Source organism: Penicillium angulare, assembly GCF_028827245.1.
Source record: "Penicillium angulare strain IBT 27051 chromosome Unknown utg000003l_segment0_segment0, whole genome shotgun sequence".
NCBI lineage: Eukaryota > Fungi > Ascomycota > Eurotiomycetes > Eurotiales > Aspergillaceae > Penicillium > Penicillium angulare.
Genome location: NW_026623162.1, coordinates 2279896 through 2297935, shown reverse-complemented (window position 1 = coordinate 2297935; position 18040 = coordinate 2279896). Strand labels below are relative to the sequence as shown.

At 49.4% G+C, this 18040-nt stretch overlaps 8 protein-coding genes across 8 annotated transcripts; 3 read left to right on the top strand and 5 right to left on the bottom strand.

Annotated features, from left to right (window-relative positions):
• Window positions 1–67: 67 nt before the first annotated feature.
• Window positions 68–1772, bottom strand: N7478_003013 (putative RING finger domain protein; the record flags this gene model as incomplete). Its single annotated transcript, XM_056919227.1, has 3 exons — window positions 68–365; window positions 432–1465; window positions 1542–1772. 3 exons carry the CDS (start codon window positions 1770–1772, stop codon window positions 68–70), a joined length of 1563 nt encoding a protein of 520 aa, XP_056782385.1.
• A 634-nt stretch (window positions 1773–2406) lies between these two features.
• Window positions 2407–3101, bottom strand: N7478_003012 (mitochondrial fission 1 protein; the record flags this gene model as incomplete). Its single annotated transcript, XM_056919226.1, has 3 exons — window positions 2407–2929; window positions 3002–3020; window positions 3086–3101. The coding sequence occupies 3 exons, from the start codon at window positions 3099–3101 to the stop codon at window positions 2407–2409; spliced, it is 558 nt and encodes a 185-aa protein (XP_056782384.1).
• A 258-nt stretch (window positions 3102–3359) lies between these two features.
• On the top strand, window positions 3360–4087 carry N7478_003011 (kinetochore Spc24 family protein; the record flags this gene model as incomplete). Its single annotated transcript, XM_056919225.1, has 2 exons — window positions 3360–3386; window positions 3452–4087. The coding sequence occupies 2 exons, from the start codon at window positions 3360–3362 to the stop codon at window positions 4085–4087; spliced, it is 663 nt and encodes a 220-aa protein (XP_056782383.1).
• A 194-nt stretch (window positions 4088–4281) lies between these two features.
• Window positions 4282–5268, bottom strand: N7478_003010 (uncharacterized protein; the record flags this gene model as incomplete). Its single annotated transcript, XM_056919224.1, has 1 exon — window positions 4282–5268. The coding sequence occupies one exon, from the start codon at window positions 5266–5268 to the stop codon at window positions 4282–4284; it is 987 nt and encodes a 328-aa protein (XP_056782382.1).
• A 168-nt stretch (window positions 5269–5436) lies between these two features.
• Window positions 5437–6080, top strand: N7478_003009 (med21 domain-containing protein; the record flags this gene model as incomplete). The annotated part of the gene is made up of 2 exons (XM_056919223.1): window positions 5437–5478; window positions 5532–6080. 2 exons carry the CDS (start codon window positions 5437–5439, stop codon window positions 6078–6080), a joined length of 591 nt encoding a protein of 196 aa, XP_056782381.1.
• A 709-nt stretch (window positions 6081–6789) lies between these two features.
• On the bottom strand, window positions 6790–10062 carry N7478_003008 (DEAD/DEAH box helicase; the record flags this gene model as incomplete). The annotated part of the gene is made up of 1 exon (XM_056919222.1): window positions 6790–10062. The coding sequence occupies one exon, from the start codon at window positions 10060–10062 to the stop codon at window positions 6790–6792; it is 3273 nt and encodes a 1090-aa protein (XP_056782380.1).
• Window positions 10063–11369: 1307 nt separating this feature from the next.
• Window positions 11370–13728, bottom strand: N7478_003007 (1-phosphatidylinositol 4-kinase LSB6; the record flags this gene model as incomplete). Its single annotated transcript, XM_056919221.1, has 2 exons — window positions 11370–12194; window positions 12250–13728. 2 exons carry the CDS (start codon window positions 13726–13728, stop codon window positions 11370–11372), a joined length of 2304 nt encoding a protein of 767 aa, XP_056782379.1.
• Window positions 13729–16045: 2317 nt separating this feature from the next.
• Window positions 16046–17050, top strand: N7478_003006 (putative GATA transcription factor (AreB); the record flags this gene model as incomplete). The annotated part of the gene is made up of 2 exons (XM_056919220.1): window positions 16046–16273; window positions 16379–17050. 2 exons carry the CDS (start codon window positions 16046–16048, stop codon window positions 17048–17050), a joined length of 900 nt encoding a protein of 299 aa, XP_056782378.1.
• Window positions 17051–18040: the final 990 nt, after the last annotated feature.

The window sequence follows — 18040 nt, the reverse complement described above, 5'->3', positions numbered from 1 at the left end:
CGAAAGAAACCCCCAAAAAAATTTAAACCAATAAAATCCGGACTTCGTTATTCATAATCCTCCTGTCTTAGTTATTTCCACCTCCAAATCGGCTCCAGACCCAGTTTGTGAAACCTCCACGTTGCCCTTCGTTGCGGCTGTTCTGGCTGGAATGACTGGAAACTCTGGACCGCCTGATAGTATTGCCATCTGGAATGAACGAAAGTCTCGGCGGTGATCCTGCATTGGACCTGGAAGATGATCGCCTACCCAGGGAAGAAAATGGAGAACTGCGGCGTCGTTGACGGCCAGAGGGTGGAGAATTGGAAGTTGTGGGGTTATGCTGGGCTATAAATGGGTTCTGATTGGTATTTTCACCAGTTGCACTGTGAAACAAATTCATGTCAGCTGCTTTTATTTGAACCTAAGTCCAGAATGGCAAAAGAACCTACCAATGGGTAGAATCAATACTTCGGCGGCAATGAGGGCAGGTATTATGTTGGTTGAGCCATGCTTCAATGCAGCTGAAGTGGAACCAGTGTGTGCAGGGCAATACAGTAACTTCTGTGTCAATTTCCACTGCTTCCATACAAATTGAACACTCTGCGGTTCCGTCCGACCCCAGCATCTGCCGGTCGACCTTTTTCTGGGGCAGCGATCGGATAGCCGTAGTAGTTGCGGGAGGTGGAGCCGCTCCCGGGGCGTTATGGTCGATCAGCTGTGATACAACTCGGTCCAACTCCTCCTGCGAATATACCGCATCGCCGCTGCGATTCAAGTTCAGGATGGCTGAAATCATTCCGAGAGGATTAGGGGGCGCTCCACGAGCACCGGGTACTCCTCGTCTTCGTCCATACTCTGGTTGAAAGGCCCCAAAAAGACTAGAGTCGTCGTTAGCAATGTCAAAATTTGTGAAGCCCCGGATGAGGGTCCTTCGGCGCGTAACTGTCGAATCTGGGGAGTACGCGTACTCAGCTAAGCTGTCCACTGGCGCAGTTCCAAATCGCGGCGCATCCGGATCTCGCGGGGGTACCTCGTCAGGATCAGGAAATGACTCGGACCCTGGGTGATCATGCTCTTGCCACCCCGGTGTATGTGCATGGAAAGGATCCATCGCAGCGCCTCTTGCTCCTCGGTTATCAAGACCGGTCTCGGATAGTGCTCTGAATATCTCATCCAGGCTATTTAGCATCATCGGCACCGTAGGGTTGGTAGCAGCGGCTCCTTGGCGGGGCGAGAATCCCCCACGCGTCGAGGTGCTGGTAAATGCAAATCTACCATCGGAAGACCTATATGTGTGGTGGGAATATTGTTGTGAGCCAAGTGGCCTAGTATGCCCAAAGCCCGGGGGACTTGAGTTGGGCCAAAAGCCAGAGGGCTCTGTTTCCTCATGCCTCCAAGGATCTTGATCTCTCCATGAAGAAATTGTAGGCGATCCAGCATCCGAAGGCAATTCATGTGGGTCATTATCGGGCGGAATTTCGATCTATTAAATTCAGAGGATCGTTGTTAGTATATCGAGATGTATACGAGCAATGCGGGCAATATGAGTTGGCGCGTACGATCTCCACGAAGTCAGATTCGCAGTGCGAACATGACAGCATACCCCCCCTGTCATCTTTTAAAGAGACCCCACCGCAGGCATGACATAAGACACGATCTGTCTGATCCGCCATAATTCGCAGAAGCGGCGATGTAGGAAAGTTGTGGCAAGAAGTTGGAGGTGTGAAGTTGGAGAGCGCAGTAGGTCGCGCGGAGTAGTCACGAGTCATGGTCTTATCAGCGCGGGGCATTATTAGGCACCACGACATTTAACGAACAAAGAAACAAGACAATTCGGGCGGCAATGGGAGAGTGAAGAGAGACTAAAAAGGATTTAATAAGAAAAAGGGGTCAAATTTCTCCATAGCAGAAAAAGAAAAGAGAAGACTAGCCATTTAACATGACGTCGGGGTGCCAAAAAGGTTTGCCTTAAGCCTTGGAAGTACGTAGTAGCGCACGATATCGAAATGGCCCTATGGAACAATCAGATCATCGTTTTTCATGCACAGTAAAAATAGAACTGCACATTTACCCAGGCAGCTTTATTTTCTGTCTCGGAAGAATAGTGATGCAAGTGGCAAGGAGGCAAAAAGAAGAATCTGGAAAGGAACTATGTATTGTATTGCCATACATAGCGACGATAGTAAGTCGTGATTGGAGAGTAGAGACATAAAACACAAGGAATAGAGTTCGAAATCATGCAACGCCTCGGATATGCTCGCATCGTATAAACCCAAAAGCAAAAGAGAAAAGAAAAAGAAAGCTAAGACGATGGCAAAATAACATCACTAGACACTATACAAGGTAAAAGGTCGGCGACCCGCGACGCAAGGACGCCCCGGACCGACTGTGCCACACGCCCTTGCAGGGCCCGAGTCCTAACGCTCACCGTCTTCTGGCTCCCTTGAGAAGAAGACTGCCCACGACACCAGCTGCCACAGCTAAGCCTCCTACGATTGCAATCCCCATCAAACCTTCCTTGGCGACCTTGTCGTCGATGAGGGACCCCAGGCTAGCCGCTTGCAAGTTGGCAGGCTCTTTCTCCAGTAACAGATCGTTATACCGGCGAGCCTCTCCGTAGTTGCCTAATTTGAAGTTGCCTAGTGCCAGATAGTATAGACACTCTCGTCGTCGTTCCGGCGCACCGCGGAAGATCTCTGACAAGAGTCGGACGCCTTCTTGTTGCTCGGGTCGGGCATTGGATTTGATAAGACCCTGTTGGAAGAGAACATCCCCGCAGGCGCGGAGAAATATGGTTAGCAGGAGAAACATGGCAGTTGAAGCCGAGGCCCTAGCGAAGTTTGGATCGCATACCCAAGCGAAGTTGAACTTAGTCTGAATGCCCACGTAGTCGCCTTCTTTTTCATATTGTGCACGCAGCACCTGCAGCTCGGCGGGTTTCAACGGACTAGATACAAGCTCAAATAGTCAGTTCGCATCGTTCAGGGGCTTCATGTTGGAGCTTCATAAGGCAACGGACCTTTCCGCATCGGCAGCATCTGGAATCGGTGGCGCACGGATTAGCAAACGGTCGCGGGGAACAAGAGGCGACATGATAGCTCACATGGAAGATTCGACATGGCTGGAGAATTCAAAGTTCGAGGTATGTAGTAGCAGGGAAACGGTATGTAAATAGATGGAGAAGAAAGAGTTTCGAGAGAAAGTGTAAAAGTGAAGCCTTGAGAGCAAGAATAATCACAAGCGCCGAACGTCACTTGCGGAGAAACATGTGGCGGTGCTGGTTGTGGCTGTTGCTGCCGCAACAACAACACCAAAACACTCTCCATCCACATGTGCATGAACCACCACTTCCAAATTGGGCATCCAAATTAACCACCATGTTGCTCGACGGAGACCCTGGAACCGTGAGTGTTATTTTTTTAATTCCTGACATTACAAGGTGTATTCCTAATACTTATCATCATTCTAGCTGATCCACCATACAATCGGCAACTTCAACATCCATCCGGATAAGCAAGCAGTTACGCGCATCGATGACTCGCTTTCTACACTCCAGCAATCGCGCGACCTGCGTATTCGTGAAGCGGAATCTTCTATGCACAAGCTCTCACGCCACCTACACTCATTGCGTACACAACATGAGGAGGCTGTCGCTATACATGATTCTGGTAAACACGCCGCGGAGATCGTAGAGTTGGACACCAAGAAGTTCCGAATCGCCAAAACTGCGACGGAACTAGAAATCGAAAGCGAGCGCCTTGAAGGTGAACTTGAAATGCTCAAGGAGCGACTAGCAGATCTGGAGGCGCAAGGCTTGGAGGGTGATGAGACCACGCGCCGAGAACGCGAGATGGATGATGCGACAATGTGGGTGTTGTTCCAATCCAACTACATAAAGTATACGCACATGCTAATTACCTATAATAGTCTTCGACTTAAGATTTTCCGGTCGCTTGGAATCGATATCGAGCCCGATGAGGCTGGCAACTTCCACCGCGCAGTCATTCGGAATAGTCGCAAGGGTGATGTGCATGTTGTGAACATCGACCCGAAGTTCTCACGATTCTTCTATTCGAACTATTTCTGGCAAACTATGCAGGGATAATAATGATCACTATGTTGGTGTTTTCTGGAGGAGCTGTGATTCTGGTTGCTGGAGTTTCTGTTTTAAATACCCTGAAAGTTCTGATTAAAATGACAATGGAATGACCATGCCCTTATATTGATATCTCTCTTCTTTATTTACCTGGTGACCATCAAGGTATCCTGGTGCTATAGTACATATAAAAATACAAGTGGTTACGCCTTAGCTTTCAAGGCCTCGAGAACCTTTACTCGGTGCATATCCGACACTGTCCCATCCATATCTGTTTCGGGATAGCCACCAGGGAAAACCTCTTCGATAGTGTCCAATAGTACCCATTTTTGGACGCCATCCAAATCTTCTGTCCAAGAGCGAACCCACTGATCTTCGGCATGAGCCAACTGCCCTTCAACAGCATCCATATCAGCAATATCACATCCATCCCAGGTGAAGGTAACTTCTTTCCTCGGTTCAGAAGTAGCTCCAGGATCCCCACGATCAGACATATCATATCGCGTTTCAACCCCCAAAGCGCCCAGTCCCAATGCCTCCGCCCGAGCGTTCCACAGCGCCTGCCTCAAAGTTCCATCGCGCTCGACCATCATCCAAAAAAGCGGGAATGAACTCCGCGCTAATGCGTCCCGCACACCCTTCGTTGCCTCGCGCGGGCTAACCAGCATCCCCACCGTTTGGCCCGTGCGCCAGCCCACAGGTGCCTGTCGGAGGGTACCTTCGAGCTCGCGCACAAGGTTTGGCCCCAGTTTCGTCTTCAGTGCTTTGCATTGCACTAGCACGCGAACTGCGCGCTCCCGCTCATGCTCTGGTAAATGCCAGGTACCCGCTAGGTCTATGCCTGCGTCGTCGCGGCCGCCAATGCGGTGGAGGGCCAGTGCGCAGCGACGGAGGCTTTGAAGGACGGTGTATTCGTAATGGGTACCTACATATACGGTACTTGTTTCTGGTAGGGAGATGCGCGAGGCATATGTGAGGAATTGCGTAAGGTTGTCGTGGTGTTGGGAGGGCGGAGATGGTGTGGAGGGAAGCTTGAACAAACGGCGGGTGAAAGGGCTCAAGTCATTATGGAATCGGGTTGTGGAAAACTCTCGAAGAAGTAAAGGTTTTATTGGTGTAGACGTAGATCGATGAGTCAGAGGATATGAATGCCTGGCTACATGGCCATAGAGTAGAGTCAGACGTCGCATTGAGTATGTTGTGAAGGAGTGAGCCAAGCTCACCGCATTGCAACTTTTATCTCCGCATTCACGGCCCAACCTAGCCGCTTCAACGTCAATGATCCACTCTCTTCTTTGACATCCTGCCTCCAACCTAACCTTGCTGGACTTTTATATTCCTCCGGTTAGGTCGCAAAAATGGCAGACATCCTTACCCAGCTACAAACATGCCTGGACCAAGTATGTAAATGAGACCAACGCCGATCTTAGCATTATACCTAACATACTTACAGCTTGCAACCCAATTCTACGCAACCTTGGGCTACTTATCAACGTATCATGACAACAGTCCAGCAATCCCACCTCCCAGCGTCCCCGACGCAGCTCCTGCCCTAGCAAAAATCACCAAAAATGCAACATCACCACCCATCCCCGCCTCCATAGCTGCGAAAACAGACGGCACAACCGATGCTGTCGCCGGACACGCCTCTCCACCGCCAGCAGCACCACAGCAACCCGGTGCCGGGCCAGGAGACGGTGATTTCGAAGACCCCAATCTTCCACCACAGCCTGATTCACCACGGACATTCGCAAGTCGGCAACGGGAACTGGCTCGGGACCTCATCATAAAAGAGCAGCAGATTGAGTATCTGATCTCTGTGTTGCCGGGTATTGGGACTTCGGAGGCAGAACAAGAGAAGAGGATTCGGGAGTTGGAGGTACAGCTGCGGGACGTGGAAAGGGAACGAGAGACCAAGGCACAGGAGTTGAGAGGGTTAAGGAAGCGGCTTGATGAAGTGCTTGGGGCTGTTTTCGTGGGAATTCACGGGGAGAGGGAGTAATGGGTGTGAAGTTGGACTTGCATGATCCTTTTTGCGATTGAAGTTGAGGTGATACTCGTGGGTCATTCATGATGACTTGTTTTTCTTCGTCGTCTCCTGCGGTCTAGTTACCTCATACTTCTTTCTGCTCATCTGTTTTCTGTTTTCTCTTTGATGAATGGGTGGCTGGGATATGTGGCGTTTTTGAATTTATACTACTAGATACCATTTTATAAAACCTGCGAATTGATTGAGTTTACGAAAGAAGGATACTACCGAGTCAAAAACGAAATGATATGTTTATTTAGTGATGCAGGGCATAAGACTATTCTAGGGCATAACGGGGCATCTAGGCAAGAGGGCATGCGTGTATTGGCTGAAAGGCCTGCAGAGAAGAGAGAGCAAGCGGCAAGGTTCCCATAAGAAAAAGAGCAAGAATGAAAGCAAAGCTGCCAATATTTGGCATGGGGGAATGACGTGAAGACCCGGGCGCCTGTGAAAAATAAATAACCGACCACCATGTCCGGGGTATCAAACTAAATATCAAGTGGAGAAAATCAAACCGTCCTGCCACCATAGAGGACCCCGACGAGAACCATATATGGGGAGTTGTTGGGGAACCATAAACCGAAATCAGAAACGAATCGCGAAAAATGGGAATCAAAAGAATGATAAATAGTGGAGAAAAATGCAAACGAAGCAGAGTTTGTCATGAATAAATAAGTCGTTATCATTTGAATAGAGAACGGTATTCTTGCATCCGTTGCTCCTGGACTTCTTTTCGGTCCAGTTTCCCTCTATTCATGCTCATGTCAGCGAGCTGCTGCTTCTTCTTCGCCAGTTCGAGGATCTTCTCCTCGATACTGCCTTTCATGATGAACTGAACTGTTTGAACAGGTCGCGTTTGACCCAGTCGATGCACACGATCCACAGCCTGCGCAACAGCAGCGGGGTTATAATGTGGCTCCATGACATAAACTCGAGATGCAGATGTCAGGTTCAAGCCAACACCACCAGCGCCAATAGTGGCCAGTAAGATGGTAATGTTGTCATTTTTGGCAAATTCATCCAGTGCCCTGCCACGGGCAGCCAGAGACATTGTACCATCCAGGCGCGTGAATGTACCGAGCCCATGGTTCTTCAGGGCGATCTCAATCAAATCTAAATGTGAAGTCCATTGGGAAAAGATAACACTTTTGATTGGAGGCTCCCCCACCAGGGCAATGCTTTCCGCAAGACTCACTTGCAGATGATGGATCAATGCAAGAGTTTTGGTGTGAGGGCCTTCATAGTCGCCCAAAACCTTGCCACTTTTGCGATTCTGCCTTTGTAGGGCCTTTTCGGAGGCAAACTTATTCAGCCCCTCTAGTGTTATGACGACGAAATTTTTAGTCGACCAACCATCGCAGGCTTTGCACATGATCGGATTGTCATTGCCTGGTTCCCAAGTACGCCTCCATTTGTGAAAGCAACTTGGGCAAAAAACATCAAAGCAAGGCATGAAGACAGCCATAGGCGCATCTTGATCAACATCTCCCGACCCATTGAGAGGCTCTTCAATATGACTTTTGCAAATAGCACACTGATCAGCGGATGATTCCTGCATCAGCATGAACATGTTGAATGCCTTTTTCCTACCGGCGGCAGGGTCTTCGTCAGACCCATTTTCCTCGAGATCAATAGCGTCATGAACAGTTAGGCCTTTGATTCGTTCTCGGTCTTCGAGATCAAGAAGCTCTTTGCCATGGGCACTAACTTGTCGAAGTATCATCATGGCTTTCAACACATGGTGATACACACGTCCGCCCATGTTAGACTTGCCCTCGCCGGTCAGAACACGCATCATAACATTAGATTCGTTGCGGAATCGTTCATGCAGGTCTCTCTCGCTTTCAGAGAATTCAAGGGTAATAATTTTGTCCTCTCGTGGCGGCAGATTAATTCTGTCCTTAACCCGGCGTAGGGTAAACGAGTCAATGAAAACCCGCAGGCTAGTAAGAACTGTGGAGTCGCCAGATTTGAACCGACTGACTATAAATTGATTGAAACGGCCACGGTCTTCATAAGGGAAGAGTCGTAAAAATCTCGTGACAGAAAGAAGATCCTCCAGGCGGTTTTGGATAGGAGTTCCTGTTACAGACCAGCGACGCAAGCCATGAAGACTAAGAACTGCTTTAGTCTGTTGAGCGCTTTGTTCCCGAATTGTATGAGCTTCATCAAGAACAATACGGAACATGTACATCTTGGTCAAAGGACTAGGACCACGATTAGAACGATCCTGGATTTCGCTGAGGATGGTACTATAGGTTGTGATGATAAGGTCAAAACCGCTGAGCTCCTTCAAATCAAGTTTTCTGTTTGGCCCGTGAAAAACATAATAATTCAGTGTGTCCGGTTTGAGATGTTCTTGGATTTGCATTGTCCAATTCTTGACCGCACTCAATGGCACGATCAATAAAGTAGTTCGAGTGCAACGGACACCGGGAATTTTGCGCGCCAACTTTGGGGCAGGGGGCATCTTTTCCCACTCAAGTGCTCGTGGAAGAGAAGACACAGCCAGTGAAAGTATGCTCAGCGTTTTCCCCAGTCCCATCATATCCGCTAACAGCCCCCCGAGGACTTGAGGTGGTTCCTCATGCTGTACAAGGCCCGTTATTATTTCCTTGTATTCTTTCTGGCCATTTGCGGCATACCGAATGCGCCAAAGTGAGTTGTTATCAGCTTCTTCAGGCCCAAACTTTCGAGGCAGCTCTTTCTCCGTCATGAACCATAAGGCTTGCTTTTGATGAGGTAACAAGGGTGTCAATAATTCATCTGGGGCTTCCATCATGGGGACATCAGCACTGACGAGCTGATTGAACATTTTGGTCACGGAGTCGGTTATTTCTTCGGCGGATCTGACTTCATATCTCTGCCCGAGGCGATCATTGTTGTTAGAGGTGGCCCCGGGTGCATTTAACATTCTTTTGTAATGTTCATGAGGGTTCCATAGTGGGGTTCCCTTCTCCACCATCGCTGGATGGCCGAGCCAGACATTCTTTTGGCCCAAATAACGGCCAACAATCTCTGCGCGCTGACGTTCTCCATATAGAATCAACGAAGCCCGATAGTTTGCCGATGTTGGGCTCCCTGGAACTTCATTCTGCATGACAGGGCGCATTTCCAGGCGTGCTGTGATATCCAAACTTAAGGTAGGCGAGTCGAGTAGCGGGCAAAGGGCAGCGGCAGTTTTAGGATCAATCAAGCCAAAGACGTTGCCTTGTGGATCTATGACTTCGATTTTGATGCTAGCTTTGTCTGGGGCCCTTCGCAAGTCGAGCTTCAATGCTGGCCACTGATCTGGAAATATTGACTTGGCATCATCTCTCGGCTTAGGTACCACGGCAGCATTGACCATAGCTGATTGTACCTTGCCATAACAAACGCGTTGGGTGCTGAGATCATTCGAACCAGTGACTTGCAGCTCATCATCTTCATTCCCTTTCGGAGAGACCGCGGTCAAATCAACCACGGGCGAACCCACTGGAGCCGAGACAGAACCTGCTTGTCCCTCTTTCATAAATTTACTAAGCTCACTAATACCAGAACCCTTGATTGTCTGGCTTGGTGTTCCAGATGTAGGCGTTTCCTGTATCTTGATTCTTTTCACCGGATGATGTCGTCGTTTCTCGACATCGTAAACTTCGTCGATAAGGTTTCGAGGGCGATCGAGATCACCATCCTCGCTTAGCTCATGGTAGCTCCGCTTCGAGTCGCTTTCATTGTCATAATCTCTACTCGTCGTGAACTCGACCGTCGTAGGCTTCGGCGCGTCATTTGGCGCAAAATTTGGCGCCATAGGTGACTTCGACTGAGAATCTTTTCGTGGAATGGTTGCTTCAAAATGAACGGGCGGGGAGAATCCAGGTGATGCAGTTGATTCAGAAGAGGGGATAGAGGCGTTGTTCGCACCATGCGGGGCTGTGTGAACAGAAAGTAAGTAAGAGGACTCGGTCGATTCCATGGTCGAATGGTAGGTTGAGAAGGAAGTATGAAAGAAGAACAACGTTTTTCAGCATTTATATGGCCGATGTCTCATCAGACTCTTGCTTGCTAGCAGGGCTATGTAACGGACGTGGGAAGAAAGGAAGGGAAGTAGAAACAGTACCATTCTTCTTTAGCTGTTTTTTATAACCCTTGGGGTCCAACAGCATGGCCGCTTGAGAGGCCATGGCACCCCTAGTATATGCAAAATGACCGATGCCAAATGCAACGTTGAGCCAGTTCAATCATAGACGAGTATGGATGGAGGGATGAAGGAAAGAGAATGTTGGAAGGATAGGGCGAGAGCGGCGTTGATAGGTGCAAGGCGGCATGAGCAGGTGATCAAGCGGGAATGAGGGGGGTCTTCAATGCTTCTGAGTTATAGGTTGTAAGTCGGACGAGCTGTGGCGCATCAAGCGATAAGCGATAGAAGCTCCAATATGTTGCTAATCAAGCTGGTCGCGTCCTGTCCACAACGGGCCTAGGAGCAGGCTAGAAGTGTCTTGAGAAAGTTGCGATCATGACCTCACTGGAGCGGCTCGGAAGATCCCGCCGATAAGACGGGTTATCTTTGATCTCATTCACAGCCCTGAAGTTGAACTGAACAGGGACAAATATGCAAATGACAGCACTCAAGGCGAGTTGGCAAGGGGAAAGAGGATAGAGGGATTGCGCGCATTAGCTAATGGGAGATGTTTTATGTGGCAAGTTCAAATGTCGGGACTCAGGAGGTCCAACTATAGCATATACGGCATATACAGCATCACTATTTCCATTTTGCGACATCCGGTGACATTTCCTGTGAATGAATGTACTCACAGCAAATTTTAGCGCGTATAGCTTTCGAATTCCAAGTTTACACGCATGTAACCACAACGTATAGGAGCCAGGGAAGGAGTTATGAGGACGATGGTATCATGGAATTAAGTCTCGTCATATATGCTACATGAGGCGCTCAATCAATACGCCACAACCTCAAACCGGACAGCCAGAGATGGTCTATATACAACACAAATACTCCCAATCATGATCGTGGCATGTAAAACAAGGAAATATGGACACAGAGGATCATTTGAATGAGCAAGTGTCCGCCGAACGAAAATAGAAGGGGGAAAGAAAAGAAGAGAAGAAGATGGGGGTGCAAAGGATCTCCTGTGTAGACCCACACAGCTCCAATAAGAACAACGCTAAACGGAACAATGGCGAATTAAATATTTGAGAGAGAAAATGCGACGACATGAGAAAGGCACGGAACGGAAAGGAAGCAGAGCGACGCCGTAAAGCGCATCAGCACCAGGTAAAAACAGGGTTCTTGCTCTTGACGGCTTCCAGACGCTCCACAATGACTTTGCGTTGGTTACCTTCCATACCCTCGGCGGCGGCGTATCCAAGGTCGCCTTCGAGGTCATCGCTACCGAAGGTATTTATGTGAGGCACACGGAAGGAGAGAGAGCCCCCATGTTTTCGGTGTTTTTTCGGTCGAGAAGGTAGGTCGGGCCACCCATCTAAGGATCGGGCATAGGCACCATCTATGGTTTGGCGAGAGAAATCGCCGTCGTTCAAGGTTGCGGGACTACCGATGGAGTCAGTAGCTCGCCCATCAGAACGCCCACGAGAGAGCTCGAACCGGTTGGGGTTAGGAAGGTCGTTCGGAGACGGGCCTAGTCCTAGAAGATCATATTCGGGAGTCGGCTGAGTAGAGTTTGCTGCGCCAATGTCCATCTCGTCGTCTTCGTTGTCATAATTCGTAGCATTGTGCCTTGGCAGGTCTGTCGAGGGCGCTCGCATTGGAATGGCGACCGGGACATCTACAAGATCATCCCAGACGCAAACACGAGTCCTTCGGGTTAACTCAAGCGGGCCGTGATCTGCGTGCTTCAAGGTCTCGACCACATTCCACGCCTGGCCCTTCATAACTGCGATCTGACGAGCGAACATGCCTTCCTTGAAATCATCATCTTGGGAGAATACACGGCGTAGAGCCATTTGCGTGCCGCTCCACCAGGCTGTCGATGTGAGCAATGGGAGAAAATGGTCGCGGGTTTTTTGTGAGAAAGGTTGGCCGATGAGGGAAACGGGGAGGAAAAGCCATCCGAATGGGAAACTCCGCCACTATATTTGTGATCAGCGCAAAAACTAAACCTTGTACTTGATTGTATGAACCTACCGCATCGGGATGTTTCCATGGCCATGACAAACTGTTATCGATGGCACCAAGTTGGACTGAAGTTTGTTGCTCCGATGAAGCCAAAGGTGTTCCTGTGCGGCTCACAGCCATCATTGTCTCGCGTCGCTTGTAAGGATTGGACCCATCTGAATTAACGGAAACCGGGCGCGGTGGGGGCATGAGCTCGTCTTCGTCGTGCTTGGGTTGTGGCTCGGTAGCCTTTGGAGGTTCTGCAACGATAGAAACTTGTTCGGTGCCCCAGTCAATCTTGATCATCCAGTTGTCCAGTCCACGATCTGTGTTTCGCATTATGTAGTCCAAAATCACCAGTTTTTCAAGCTCTTCGCGGAATGACTGCTTGAGGGTTTCGGTCCAGTTGAAACGACGCTCCGCGCTTTCATCGCGTGGGTTCGCAGAAGGCATGTGTCCAGCCTCCTCGTCGTCCTCGTCGTCAGACTGCGCGCCAGACGGGCGGCACGCTTCGTTCCACGGCCGCTTCTTCCGCCTCGGCGCGTCCGTTGCACGGAGCCCGGAGTTCGCCTGGTCGGGCCAAGGATGTTCCCGCAGGAAAATGTTTGCATCTTTATATCCTTTGAGGAAGACTTGGAAACTACCAGCCTTGGGGGGCAGTATTTTCTTCCCTTTCCAAGCCTTGCGTCGATCCCAGAAATCATAGAAGAATGATCTCGACGAAAGGTAGGCGATATCGGTGTATGGCACGAGATTTGTACGAAGACGGGCATCGAGAACATATGCGGCGGCTTCGGAGACGTATGAAAGGTTGGGAATAAGGCACGCCCGTCCAAAGAAGCACGGGAACAGGTTGCGGTGAATCCATTTCGTCCATTTTGGATTTCGCGAGGCGTAGGGTTCTTCGTCTTTAGGTTTGAATACACCAACAACTTTTCCTTCGGGATTGCGAGCAAAATAACTGCCAGAACTTCCCTGGGAGATCATTCGTGGATGCACGTCAAGCTCAATAGCTAGGCGAACGCTTTCAATGATCTCCTCGTACTCTGCTTTTTGCCTTCGCTGTTGACCCTCAAATTCGTCTGATTCCAGGGCCTCTGCAGAAATCGGACGTACGCCATCGGGGGCCTGGAAGACCGAGTGGTAGATTTCAAGCTTCTCTTCCTCGTAGGTTTTGCCCTTAACCCGATTGATTTTGAATTTGGCGGCAATCTCCTCCGCCCATCGCTCTAGACGCGCATTGATGGCCTTAATGTCCACGCCAGAGTTCCGGCGACCTCGGCGGGAATATCCACTGTGTCTGCGTCGATGACTTGGGGGCGTGGCGAGACCGGACGCCTGCATCTGGGCTCGAGAGGAGATAGGAGCGTAACGGGGGGCGGAGGTAGATACGGTCGAGGAGACCGCAGCCATCTCATCTTCTTCTGAGTCATCGTGGATGTATCCGCGTTCTTCCTCTGCTTGGGCAAGGCGGGCGTAACCCGACGTGGCAGGGCGATTTTTTGGCATTGTGAAGGACACGCCGCTCTAGGAGAGGTGAAAGAAGGAGAGTGGAGTGAAGTGAATGAAAAACGACGAGCTAGAAAGAAACGAAAGACAGGAAAATGAAATAAATCATTCCATTAGAGGTAATGGTTCAAGGTGCTTGAAACTTGAAGGCAGAGAAGAACAACGCATCCGTCATGATTATTATGGCCAGACATGACTTAAGGTAGGGGGCTTGACTTGGGGTGGGTACTGTGACGGCTCATTTACCAGTCATGGTCGATTATTACCATAATTACCACCAATTCTCCTATGATCTTGTCCACATGCGGCCTCCATCATACTGTCTTTCTGTAATACCAGTACCCGCACCGCCACAAACTGCCGCAGGCTCCACCCCCTAAAATCCACCCGCATAAAAGGGGTTGAGCTGGGACGGGCTCCAAGGTTCGCGGGTCTATCACAATAGGTATCAGTGAAAAAGCCGGGAAATGAGGTCGTATAATGACCCACATAACCAAGAAAGAAATGATACGTGGATCTGTAGTATGAGTAGTAGGTTTGTGGTGTCTTAGGGCTATGGATGTATCTTGGGAGATCTACGCAGCAGATCGAAGCATAAGAAGGCTTCAACTTACTAATTGAAAAATAAAAATGATAAAAATAAACATCCATTTTAACGAGTATGTAGTCAATATTCTGACCAAAGATCTACTAGTAGAGATATGATGTCTTTACAGCTCTAGAGCCCTCGAATATATACTAAATCCGGGAGATACTCTCGACTCTGTTACTATATAGCATAGAGCATGCCACAATGGGATCAGGTAGTAGATGCAGGAGGTAGGGCAGTGGGATCTAACTCCCATAGCATAGACCCAGAGACGCATTCCAATGCAAAAATAAGATTTTTGAACAATGTAAATCAGAAGAAAGATCCTAATGGCACGGGTTTCACGGTAATTACCACCATACAGTGTGCCCAACCTCGAGCGCGATAACGGATAATTTTGATACGGCGCGCGATAATAACAATCGGGAAGGATAAGATCCATTTCTGCATCTTCGCATCCTCCACACCCACATCACCCCCAATTGATCTCGAATTGAACACTTGATCTCGGCCTCGATTTTGAGGGCGATTTGAACCCGGTCATTCTTTTCTTCTTCCTTGAATGGTTTGGTTTCCTTGAGGAAACCTCGCCTGTCGCGGCCATTGCCAGTATCGCTGCCAGTATCGCTAGCCTAGTATCGGCGTGATCATCCTGCAATTGTCACCCATGAACCCAAAGATTCTTGAGTGTTGTTATTCTAACCTACTGCGGTAATTCACCCTCGATACCTCAAAAGACTACCGCCTTCGCTCTATCGCGCGCGACTGATACACGAACGCTCGACTTCTCTTCGCTCTTGTCCTCCAATTCGGTCTCGGCCGGATTTCCATTGATCCTCACACGCTTCCTCCATTGTGGCTTCCATCCTCTACCGGGCGGCGCCCATCGACCCGGCTCTGAAACCTGGCTCGCCTTCGCATCAATCCTCAGACGTTTCCCACCTCGAATCCCCCTCCGAAACTGCTGCACCCCATCATACAGACCACCCAGATCTACCCAAGTCCTTCTCTCCGGTTCTGCCAGATCTAGGTAGTATCGGCAAGCTCAATACATCCGACTACAGAGACTCTTTTCCTGGATCGGTCTCTGTGAGCGCCTCTCTGCCGGGATTAGCAGCACTTGCTTCGGTCGCGTCGGCTCCTACTTCTAATCTACGGTACGTTCGTGTATAATGAGAGAAAGAGAAAGTGGCATGGAACAAAAATGGCGCAATCTCTTTACTCAAGAGCCTATCAATATCAAAAGCGAAACGCTTTCTCCTGTCGACAGCTGGATACCCCTCCTTCCTGCAGTGAGGGATCCAATGGGCACAGCAGAAATGGGCGCGAATCCATTGGCTAACCGGTTTTCTCTACCATCAGCGAGTCCAGTAATGCGAATATGAGCATGGCCAACATGACATATGCGACCTCATCACCGGCTGCTACAACTGGTGGCCAGGGTAATAATCCTGTAAGTGGGCCTTTAATTCTCCTAATCCTTGTTTCCCCATTTATCGCATATCGCTCCCTATCTATCTATCATGATTTTCATGGGTGTTGTCTTATCGCGGCCTTATCTCTGCACGGGGCCGTTTTATCAGCAACTTTGCTGGGGGTCTTGGCACCACCCGATCCGTGCGCCTCTTCCTTATCGAGCCGTTCAAATCTCTCCCAATCTTATCATCGCACTCCTCCATCCCCAATCTCTAATCTCGTTCTCCCTCTACCTGTCTTCCCATTCCCACCATGGCGACCACATTGGCTGACAACAAACAACCTCAATTACAGCCGGTTTGTCAAAACTGTGGCACCTCGACCACGCCTTTGTGGCGCAGGGATGAACTCGGCTCAGTGCTTTGCAATGCCTGCGGATTATTCCTCAAATTGCACGGGCGGCCTCGACCGATAAGCTTGAAGACCGATGTGATCAAAAGTCGCAATCGCGTAAAGACCGGACAGGGCCCCAAACGCAAGGTGAGTAATGCGACCAGCAGATAAAAAAATTTCCTGCGCCCCTCTCGTCTGTAGACTGGAGATAAGAAATTTCCTTAGTTGCTGACTTCCGTTGCGATCTTCTAGTCTGGCGGCCCTCTCGATGCTAATGGTCTTGCGACACAATCCGATGCGGGCACTCCGCCTCTAGGGTCGCATGCCTACCGTCGTCCGTCGCGTAAGATGTCCCCAGGCCACTCGGATCGCTCCAACTCCCCCTTGTCGCGAACAGAGACACCTGGTTTTGGTTCCATGCACGCGCACAACTCAAACATCGCGCCCCAGCACATGTTCGATAGTGTCACTCGAGGCGACGGTACTCTCCACTCATCCGGCAGTCTTCCTTCTCTTCCGCTGCGTCAACCTTCTCCATCAGCTATCGATCGCCAGCTCGATTCTCCTCAGACATACGAAAGCCTGCTCGCCCTTAATACATCTCTCAAGACCCGCGTCAGCGAACTTGATTTGATCAATGAGCTCTTCCGTGGTCGGGTCGCAGAACTCGAACAGAGTGATGCCAGTGCGCGTCGGTCGGAAATGATTGCCCGTGATTCCGAGTCTCGTACTCGCCGGTCGCTGGATGAATCGCAGCTTCGTGAGGAGGAGCTCAAGCGACGGATCAGTGATCTGGAACGCCAGCTGGGTACTGGCGAAGGCGACGGCTTGGAGCCTCACGCTAAGAGGATTCGCCTCTCAGATGTGGTAGAACAGTCACCCGAAGGATCTCCATCGCAAGCCAAATCCCCCATGAGCGCTTGAGAAACGAAAAGTCTCCAATCCCACCACTCAATCTTTGCGGTGCTCGTTCAGTTCGCCGTACATTTGGACCTTTCTTCCCTAAGGAAACCTGAAGTTAGCTTGGCTATTGGCTTGTCCGTTCCAATATTCCCTGGTCTTTTTGATACCCTTCCGACTCTCGTCACTGGTGGCTGGAAATATTTTCTTTCTTCATTTGTTCTTCATTACACAACAAAAAGCTCGACCTTTTGTTTCTAATCTCCTATTTATTATTTCCGATCCTTGTCGGGTGTTTCGCAAGAGGTCTCCTAATTCTGCTCTTTGCCACGGGTTTGTGTACGAAATTTCCGAGTATGCTTCTAATATAGTTGTTGTTTTTTGCTTTCTTTCTCGTCTGTTCTGTCTTCTCTCTTCACAAACTCCTCACAACTCAGGGAAATCCGTGAAAGAAGGGAGTGGGAAGGTCGGACAAAGGCCAACCGTGGCGAAACCGGGCCCAAAAAAATGTAGGAACGATTGTTTACTATGTCTACGGACTGATTGCACGTTTTGTTTATTGCTTTATCGACATTTCAGTCTTCTATGGGAGCTTGTCTTTTGTTGGCTAGTTATTGCCCTTATAGAGTGGCGATGGGAGCTTGTTTATTCTGGCTGGTTTGACGGATCAATGAGCCACGCCTTTTCTTAAAATTGACTTTGAATCCTATACCTTGTATTTCCACAATTTATATAGTTTCCAGTAGATTTCCTCGTAAGCTTCAGCGTATCTTTATCAACCGGAGAGACTTCGTAAAAGTGGGTGGTTGCTACTACATGTACATACAAGTCATCTATATACTCTAGTCTACTCAGTGCCCAGATGAGGGATCCCGTTCCTTGTAAAGAAAATTGAACATGCCAGAACTTGAATTTAATCTTGGAAGTATAGGTAGTAGCGTATACACGTACTACGTATGATCTAACCGCCCGCCTACACGTCTTCCTACATGGTATTGCACACAATTAGAAGAG